At 46.0% G+C, this 9,823-nt stretch overlaps 1 protein-coding gene across 2 annotated transcripts in view; it reads left to right on the forward strand.

Moving 5' to 3' along the window:
• Positions 1-8,806, forward strand: part of LOC130391683 (collagen alpha-6(VI) chain-like) — a 39,415-nt gene extending 30,609 nt beyond the window's left edge. For both annotated transcript variants that reach the window (XM_056601918.1, XM_056601919.1), the window contains 12 exons: positions 424-486; positions 798-860; positions 1,237-1,272; positions 1,383-1,419; positions 1,827-1,838; positions 2,366-2,856; positions 3,057-3,153; positions 3,805-4,488; positions 4,714-4,795; positions 5,233-5,378; positions 7,129-7,176; positions 7,646-8,806. In XM_056601918.1, the coding sequence (XP_056457893.1) occupies positions 424-486; positions 798-860; positions 1,237-1,272; positions 1,383-1,419; positions 1,827-1,838; positions 2,366-2,856; positions 3,057-3,153; positions 3,805-4,488; positions 4,714-4,795; positions 5,233-5,378; positions 7,129-7,176; positions 7,646-7,821 (1,935 nt within the window). In that variant the 3' untranslated portion in view covers positions 7,822-8,806. The remainder of the gene's footprint in view (positions 1-423; positions 487-797; positions 861-1,236; positions 1,273-1,382; positions 1,420-1,826; positions 1,839-2,365; positions 2,857-3,056; positions 3,154-3,804; positions 4,489-4,713; positions 4,796-5,232; positions 5,379-7,128; positions 7,177-7,645) is intronic.
• The last annotated feature ends 1,017 nt before the right edge of the window (positions 8,807-9,823 follow it).

Consider the following 9,823-nt stretch of genomic DNA (forward strand, 5'->3'; position numbering starts at 1 on the left):
CATACTCATTGGGATTCATGTCAATAAATATGAGGGGATAGGAGTGTGAGCAAACACTCTCAGCACCGCGTTGTCTTTTAGTCCTTAAATTCTCCTTAAAATCGTTCCCTTGACCTTGTGACAATTTCCACAGAGATCAAGGAAAGGAGTTTAGGGAAAGACAGAGGACTGCAACCTTTCGGACTATTCGACCGAAACCCTAGTGTGTGGCAGTGTTTTTGTACTTCCTGTTCAGAGGTCTAGTGTTTGGTGGTGTGTTGTTTGTATTTCCTGTTCAGAGGTCTACAGTGTGACAGTGTTCAGAGGTCTAGTGCGTGACAGTGTGTTTGTACTTCCTGTTCAGAGGTCTAGTGTGTGACGGTGTGTTTGTACTTCCTGTTCAGAGGTCTAGTGCGTGACGGTGTGTTTGTACTTCCTGTCCAGGGGGACAGCGGACTAGAAGGACCCCATGGAGACCCTGGGCCCAAAGGAATCCTCGGCAGGGGGGTATGTGACGCCATGTGTTAGTTGGAGATAGAGAGTGTGTGTTTGTGTTAGTAAATGAGAGCGAAACAGAGAGTGTACTGTGTATTCATATATTTGTGTGTGTGTGTGTGTGTGTGTGTGTGTGTGTACATGTGTTAGTGATTCAATACAAAGTGTGTATATGTGAGACCAAGGTGTCTCATATATACAATGTGTCTCTGTTTGCAATCTTATCTCTGTCGTTTCCTTTGTTTATGTTTTGTGGTTTTTGGATGGTCTCTGTGACTTACAATTTTGTGTCGTTGCCGTGACGATGCTTGGCGATGCTGCAGGGAGTCGCGGGATATCCTGGAGAATCGGGCGAGACCGGAGGACCAGGACATCCTGGACACACGGTGAGGGAGGGAGGGAGGGAGGGAAGGATGGAGAGGAGGGAGAGAAGGGAGACAGATGGCGGGAAGGCAAGAAGGGAGGCATGGAGAGAGGGAGTGGAGGACGGGGAAGGATGGAGAGATGGCGGGAAGGCAAGGAGGGAGGGAGAGATGAATGAGGAGGGAGGATGGAAGGATGGAATTGCGTTGTACACTTGGGGTACTCCAAGTAGATGGATGAACGAATAAATGGAAAGTGCTATGTTGAACTGGGTTTCAAAAACCTTTGAATGCTTGGACACACTTGGTGCTTCGGCCCACAGTTTGAAATCCACCGATGTGTGGAGTACTTCGTTAAGGATGATAAATAACCCACTTCTCTCCTCTCCTCTATTCTCAGGGCACCAGAGGTCCTCCAGGGTTCAGGAACATGTCTGTAAGTACAAACTTCAATTCCACCGTTTTTTACAAAATGAGCTGATTCAGCTGGTGTGATTGATCTCTGCTGCCTGTCCACCTACCTCACGGTCTTCTCTGATCCCCTAGGAGTGTCAGCTGATAACCTACATCCGAGACAACTGCGGTAAGCATCACAAGCATGTGTATCAGAGGCATCCACATATGAACAAGCTTGCTCATATTGTGTATATAAGGAGTAGAAAGATTGCTTATGTGTGCTAATATCATGGCCTCACCCTTCACATTGCAAGTGTTGACCTACGTGTGTTCATTTAAAATACAAATTTGATAAAAGTTCAATGCCAATTAACTGTAAATCATTAGCCTTGATTGTTTCTTCAGTGCTTCTTCGCAGTCTATTAGACTTTAATCTAAAAGCGAGTTTCAGGTACTGAGAACCATCAAAGCATACCATATACAGAGAAGAGGATAGCTTCAGGAATCAAAGTTCAGAGGTCAACAAGTTGTATGTCTGGCTTGTTGCGACAATCCTTCATTCTTATCTATACTCTTTATTTTGTTTCCCTACAGCCTGCTCCCAAGGTAAGAGTCCCAGTCGTCTGCTTGGGAAGATTTTATCTATGAGAAGGCCTTTTTCCAAGGGAGCTGCTCCCTCATAGCTGCTCCCAGATAGTAGCAGGAGAAGGTTAGGGATCTGACCTCTAGATCGGCCCAAGGCGTTGTGAGACCTTAACAGATGTGAGTGATCCTGCCTCACTGATACGACTCGATCCAAACCTCTTCTGAGGTAAATGTGTCAGCCTGTCAGTTCTCTGGAGAAGTGACAGGCTCTCTCTTGGTTGAGATGTTCTGGGATGAATTGTATTGGTCCCAGAGAGGGGATTAAGGTGTCAAATTGTAGAACGTGAAATAGATTAGATAACCAAAAATATGCAGAGAACTCAGAGATACATTTGAATAAGTATATATAATAACATACAGTATATATATAAAGACACATACAATTAGCAGTGGAAATGAAAGGTAACCACAGGATGGGGTTTGGGTAAACATGACTATCCATGAGGTTCTTGGTTCTGCTCCTCATTCTCCATCTCTACTCCCCTCAGGCTTTGCATGCCCGGCCTACCCCACAGAGCTGGTGTTCGGCCTGGACATGTCACAGGACGTCACGCCGGACGCCTTCGAGAGGATGCGCTCGTCCCTGCTGGCGCTGCTGGAGGACGTCTCCATCTCCGAGAGCAACTGCCCCACGGGGGCGCGCGTGGCTGTGGTGGGCTACAGCGCCCACACCAAACAACTCATCCGCTTCAACGACTACCACCGCAAGAGGCAGTTGATCGAGGCGGTGCAGAACATCGCCCTGGAGCGCACGGCCAACCGACGGCATCTGGGCGCCGCCATGCGCTACGTGGGCAACAACATGTTCAAGCGCGTGCGGCAGGGCGTGAGGGTGAGGAAGGTGGCGGTGTTCTTCAGCAACGGGCCGGCGCAGGACAGTGAGGACATCGTTACTGCCGTGATGGAGTACCGCGCCCTCAACATAATGCCGGCAGTAGTGGCGCTCCGACAGAGCACCAAACTCCAGCAGGCCTTCCAGGTAAAACTCCCTCTCTTAGGATAGGGTAAGTGGCTTATCGTGCAAGCCTGCAGTGCATGTCAGACCCCAATTGGGAAAAACTGCACGAGACCATCCTGCTCCTGCCTTTGAATGTAAACTCTGTAAAAGTTAAAGTTTTTGAATTTACAAATAAAAATGGATTTTAGAACTGAAGTCATGACCCCTGTGTTTCATTACAGGCTGACAACACGGGCAACTCTATCTTCCTGTTGCTTGGCCGCTCACTGAACCTTGCCAACGATCTGCAGATGATCAAGAGCTGCGTCATCTGCTACGGTAAGTAAGCAGCAGAGGTCAGAACAAAGACAAGACAAAAGGCCAGACAAAAATGTGAACGTTTATCTTTTACGTTCAAGATCATTCAGGCACAACAAGCAGTGAAATTAAATGTTATGAGCTCTGATGCAATAGGAGTCAGAAGTTGAGTGATGAGGTTTAGTACTAGCCTGGCTATTGCCAGACCAAGCTCAATCGTAGATTGCACGTTGGTCTGGGGAAGCTGCTGTCATTTTCTTCAGTACAAGAGGCGTGATCGATGGGCCTAGTTCAAATGACACAATTGGCTGCTTGCTGTCCCTTCCCTGTCGTCTTTGTGTTAAACCAGCCAATAGTGTACCAGCGGGAAAAGCCAGCATGGTGTCTGGCTCCCACAAAAACATATCGAAATTAGAAAGAATTGTATTGCTCTTCTCCAGGACCTTCTGCAGGGCGAACTCAAATCGCCGGCAGAATGGGCGGGGCTACCCCGACTAGTGTCGTACTGTATGGTCTTCTAACCTTTAGAACGCACAACTTTCGTTTAATCAACTGAGAATTTTCTGAAAGGATTACAGATCATACAAGTCATACAAGTATGTTTACAGATCAAAAGGGAATATGAAAATAAATCATAATCAAGTAAAACAACAAATCCCGCCCCCTCCTCAGACCCCTGCAGGCCTGTGTCCGACTGTGTCAGTATTCAGGAGATCCCCGTGCCCCAGGTCCTGGATGTGGACCTGGCCCTAGTTGTGGACGGCTCCAGGCAGGTCCAGGGTGACCATTACTCGGGTGTCCAGGAGCTGCTTGGCTCCGTGATGGAGCAGGTGGCCGTCAGCCGTCAGCCCCGCCGGGCCGACAGCCAGGCCCGGGTGGCCCTGGTCCAGCAGAGCGGCTCACTCCACTCCCAGGCTCCTGTTCCGGGTCAGCAGGCCGCCAAATTAGAGTTTGGTCTGCAGACCTTCCAGGGTAAGAGCCAGATGAAGAGCCACGTGCTGGAGAAGATGGTGCAGCAGGGGGGCCCCTCGGCCCTGGGCCACACCCTGGAGTTCACCCTGAAGGAGGTGCTACTGAACGCCAACAGCCCCAGGAAGAACAAGGTGATGATGGTGGTGGTGGGGGCCGAGACCCCCAGCTGGGACCAGGCCAAGCTTCGCCAGGTGGCTAAGGAGGCCAAGTGCAAGGGGGTAGCCGTGTTCGTGGTGGCCCTGGGGGAGCACTACAACCGGGCCCAGGTGTCAGAGCTGGCCAGCACCCCTCTGGAGCAGCACCTCATCTGCCTGGGCCAGCTGAGGGCCGAGGAGCAGGGCTACGCCCAGCGCTTCATCAGGAGCTACCTCTCCGTACTCAACGGTAAATCATCTAGATTAGATATACTTGTTTATAGTCGATTATATCACGTTATATTATGTTGGAGGACGAATGAGGCAATATTAAGAACATTAATTGTAATTAATATGAGTTATATTGTATTGGACTGAATGATTCAAGCATATTGGGATGACGAGAGTACAGTAAAGCCTAAAGTCGACTGCAGTGCAGTTCAAAAGGTCATGGCTGTATGTGTGTTTTCTGCAGCGGGGCTGAACACTTATCCACCTGTCAATCTGAAGAAGACATGTCAGCTGATCAACAACCAACAGGAAGGGGTGAAAAACGGGTACGCATACTGTAGTTCGCAATAAATAACAAATATGTAGTTAGCTTTGTGACAATAGCAGCCGAACGATCAAATGTCAAATGTTGTAAATCAATTCAGACGCTGGCTGCTAATTTCTCTATTCAACAGGCTGGCAGGTTTAATGTAGACAGGAATACGATTTGAAACTGGACTTAATCACAGACATTAATAACAGCTTAATCACAGACATCAACAACATAGTCACAGCCTATTTCTATATTGTAATTCAGTTGTAGTTACATATAATAGTAATGTGATTGTAATTTAACTGTGTGTGTGTGTGTGTGTGTGTGTGTGTGTGTGTGTGTGTGTGTGTGTGCGTGTGCGTGTGTGTGTGCGTGTGTGCGTGTGTGCGTGTACGCGTGTGCGCGTGTGCGTGTGCGTGTGCGTGTGTGCGTGTGCGTGTGCGTGTGTAGCCAAGGGCAAGTGAATTTCAATGAGCAGGAGCAGTTTGAGATGCTGACCGGAACAAGGACTGAAACACTGCTGGGCCCGCTGGACCTTGTGGGGTCCGTTTCCAGCGTAGGGGGAGGGGTCCTGTCTGCCAGACCCGAGCCTAACGGTAAGCTAGCTAGCTATGTCATTTCTAAAGTCACCCTGTCAGCCAGTTCGATTTATTAAGGATATTTTGTTACTTTAAGATGGATTTGTTCACCTCGGATTGATTTGACAGACTTGCTCAACAAGGGTCGCAACTGTTTTGTGGTTCATATTATAATCATTCTACAATTCATCCATAACATATTGGTCTTGTTCATTGACTAAGTCAATATCATTGACAATCAGCATGCACTGTATTGCATTTCTAAATCTAAAACTTCATCTTTGATGAAGACCATCCAGAAGATATGGAGCTGCAACAATTTCAACTAGTAGTTTAAAAAAAGAAAGTTTTCTTCCCACTGGGAAGTGGGAATGTATAAGAATAGAACAGCAGAAGCGTTTCCATGGTTTCTGTCTATGAATGTCCTCTAAGAAGATTTCACAGAGGACACAGGAAAATGATCAAACTACAAGATTAATGCATGGCTGAACGCATGCCTCCTTTGCTACTTTGCTTTGCTACTTTGCATGAAAGGTAAACCAGCACTTGATTCGGGAGCAGCTGTGCCGAGCTGTGTAGCTGTGAGCAGGCCGAATGATGAAGCCAATAGGAATGCTACCTTCAAGAGATGTTTTATGTTGATCTTGTCAACATAAGTCCAAGATCAACGCTACGACATTCCAAACGTAGTAGAGAGCATTGGGTCTGGACACTGTCAAATTCCTAAGTGTACAACCCATTGGAGCAAGTTTGAGTTTGGCTAAGCTTGTTAGCTAACCAACTATTGAGCTTCTAGTGGATTGGGAATGGGAAGTTTGAAGGGAGATATTAAAAAAAATATTCTAATACTTCCAGAGTTTAGCTAACCTTTGAGCAGAACACTTATATTTTAACTAGCCAACCCTAAACTAAAACACCATCATTAAGCACCGTAACTCAAACAAGAAGGTCCCTGACCTGCTCCTGAACCACAGCTTGAGTCTGTCAATCTTCTTGCTCAATGTCTCTTCTCAGTTGGTCAACGCTTATTGTTCTGCTTTCAGCCCTGTGTCAGCTCGATTCAGACTCTGGTACCCAGTGTCCTGAATCTGTCCAACGCTGGTTCTATGACAGAGCCGTGGGTGCATGCTCGCCATTCTGGTATGGTGGCTGTGGTGGCAATGCTAACCGCTTTAACACGGAACATGAATGTTTCCAGACATGTGTCACTGATAGTAAGTCTCGCCCCCGAACCCCTCGTTAGAGAGAGAGAGAGAGAGAGTGTGTCCCTGCAATGCTTTTCCTTGCACATGGCTTTCTTCTGTAGCCGTCAGTGTTAATTCAAGCAGATGTTGTTCCATGCTGTTTATCTTGCATATCATACATTGTTGAAAGGTTCAGGTTTTTTTAAGTCAACCCATTAGATCCAGTGAAATGTAGATTTGATATGAGCCAACGTTTGCTGATCTCTGACTCTACAAAATTACTTTTATCTCAGGGGCCAAACTCCAAGAATGATATTTATAATATTAATGAACTGTATTTTCCGTTACCTCACCCTAACCTTGATAAATATTTATTTTGACTGTTTAACAATTTGCTTTGGCTTCCTGTTGCTGCATTTCAGGAACCCAGAATCTAAATCTTGTAGGAGTTGACCGCCATCTATTTTATCGCTCGGTTTTACCGAAACTTAAACAGTATTTTAAAGTGTTTATTTAATAGTGATGAAGGGTCACTAATGATTTTTTGCTGTTTGTAAGCTTGTTTTCTCTGTTGTGTTTGACAGTTGATTCCTCCCTACTGGGAACGAGTCAAAGCAAGACTCCAAAAAAGGGTAAGACTCTCATTCATCTACAACACACAACACAACCTCAGACCAACCTGAACACACCTTGCCCTGATTCATCACTGTTGTGTATGTAAGTGGATAGTATTAAGTATAAAGCAGTGATAGACGGGGAAGATTCACAGCATGCTTTTAATCCACTTCTGTGTATCGTTCTTCCTCCAATCTGGTACATGAGTATTATATGAACAACTCTTGTGGCATAGTGCCACTACCTGGGCAGAATGGGTATTGTAATATATTTTGTTTTTGTGTGTTCCTGATTGTTGTCCTGTTTACATTCTTTAAGTCTTGTTATTTTAAATTGTAAACCTCCCCTCTCTGCTCCTCTCACTCCCTACACACTGTCTGTCTGTCTGTCTGTCTGTCTGTCTGTCTGTCTGTCTGTCTGTCTGTCTGTTTCTGTCTCTCTGTCTTTCTCTGTCTGTCGCTCTCTCTCCCTTGCTCTGCGCTCCAGATGACTGTTTCCTGGGCCAGGAAGTGGGTCCATGTCAGAACTACACAATGAGTTGGTCCTTTGACTCGGAGCAGAGCGAGTGTGTTCGCTTCTGGTACGGCGGCTGCGGCGGGAACAGCAATCGCTTCAAGACGCAGGAGGACTGTGAGAACCTCTGTCTGACCAAGAGCGGGTAGAACCGCGCTCACATCAGAACCACCAGACCGCCCCACCACGGCATCTCAACCCTCCCCTGGTCATGGGGAGGCGGAGCTCGCTGCTGTCCAACCAAAATGCGTTCAAATACATGATGTACTACAATGAAATCAAAATGCCTTTAAACTGACCATCAATCATCCATCTCAGACACTTGTAGTGTCGTGGGGTCGAAAGACAATTCAACACTGATATATCGTATTGTTTTTGGTCAGAAGTTATAACCACTTATGAGTTGTGAACAAACTGTGGGTCAGCTGTATTTAAACACTTGTGAGCCACACCTAAATTCCTTCCAGACGCAAGTAGGGTGGGCCCATGGCTGTTTGTAAATGGATTGTATTTTTGGCCCATGAAAAGCTTTCAAAATGTCTATATAAATTGCTTTTTATATTTTTAAAGATCTGACACCTGAGACCCCCCCCCCCCCCCCCCCCACACACACACACACCCGAGAGAGTGCCAAGGAGCAGTGGGGACTGCTCCTCAGGTGCAGCTCAGGAACACCCAGAATGTACCCTTAACTTAACTAGACACTTAACACTTAGGACCCCAACCCTTCTCTGGAGGAATCAGAACCAGGGCAGGAGAAGGAGGCGGGTGGGAGGGTGATGGGTCTCACGTTAGAACAGTCTATGGAGATGAGGGACATCATCTCAGGTTCTAACCAAGGCCTACAGAAAGCTTCTGCTACCATTTGATCTGTTCCTCCGTGGATGTAAACAGGTCACTGGAGGGGCTGGATAGGCCCAGAGCTTCCCGGGAACCCTCCATAAAAGGGTCTAAAGTCTGGACGACGGGCGGAGCTGAGATCCAGCCGCAAGGGCTTGGTCTGTTTGTTTTCCCCTTCAGGCTCTCGCTATTTGGAAATAAGGGATCACCCTGATGTCCCATGGTTTAGTCTACCGACCACTTGTGTTTCTTGTTAATAAAATGAGTGTTCCTTTGGCGTGATGTGTTTGTTTGCGTTTGTGGCGGGTTGGGTTCTTCTGAGAAGAGCATGGATTTGGAAATGTTCACGCTGTGGAGCTGGATAGAGGAGACCTGGGAACAGGGGGAGGTACAGCTCAGAGTAAACTGTCGTCCCAGCAGCCAGACAAGTGCACACAAGATATAGTCTGGTTGTCCACTTAGCTTATTTCCCTGCTGACTTGTTCAGCATTATAGAACAGCTTGATAAATGTGCGGTTCATTATTCACTTAAGAAATCTGACAAATGATTAATGATGAAACAGGATTCAGGAAGAAATTAAGGATTTCCCTCGTTAGAAAGGGTTTATGATCTCCAAGTCATGACACATTAAAGGTAATTAGACCTTGGCTGAATTCATTCTTTGCAGAAAATACAGGCCTTTATCTATATTATGTAGTGATAGAAAGTTGGCCTAGCAGTGAATTTTAAGTCATCAGAGTTCACCACAGACAGACGCACACAGGAATTGATACAGATAAAAGCAATAAGGAAATTAAAATGAGAATGAAAGGCAGAAAGAGTAATGCAATAAATATAATATGCTATGAAAAACCTTTATTTAACCCAGAGTCTGCAGTAAAGCTAGGGCAAGCCTTTTGGAGAAACCAACCAGTGTAATTTGAAAGTATCCAACAACCCTCCAATGAAAACAATGATAGCCATGTTGATTGCAGTTTTTTTTGCTCATGCTATTAGTAAGTAATGCTTAAGCCTAGTCGATGATTTGCTTCTAGGATAATGTGGCACATAGCCTAAAACAATCTCATTAAGAATTGTAATAACATTTAAACATAGCTGGTCAAGGCGAACTCGTGTGACTTCTCAAAACTTTTAACTTAAAGGTTGGGTATGGAATTCTCTTTTTTGGCCATTTTTACAAAATAACTTGATATCCTTATCATAACCCACTTACAGCCACTGAGTTAGAAGTACTGACATGAAAATTAAACCAGTCAATCATCTGTGGAACGGGCAGGGCTCGAAAAACTCCAGCCAATGATTTCCAGAAC

This window comes from Gadus chalcogrammus, chromosome 11 (assembly GCF_026213295.1).
Source record: "Gadus chalcogrammus isolate NIFS_2021 chromosome 11, NIFS_Gcha_1.0, whole genome shotgun sequence".
Lineage (NCBI taxonomy): Eukaryota > Metazoa > Chordata > Actinopteri > Gadiformes > Gadidae > Gadus > Gadus chalcogrammus.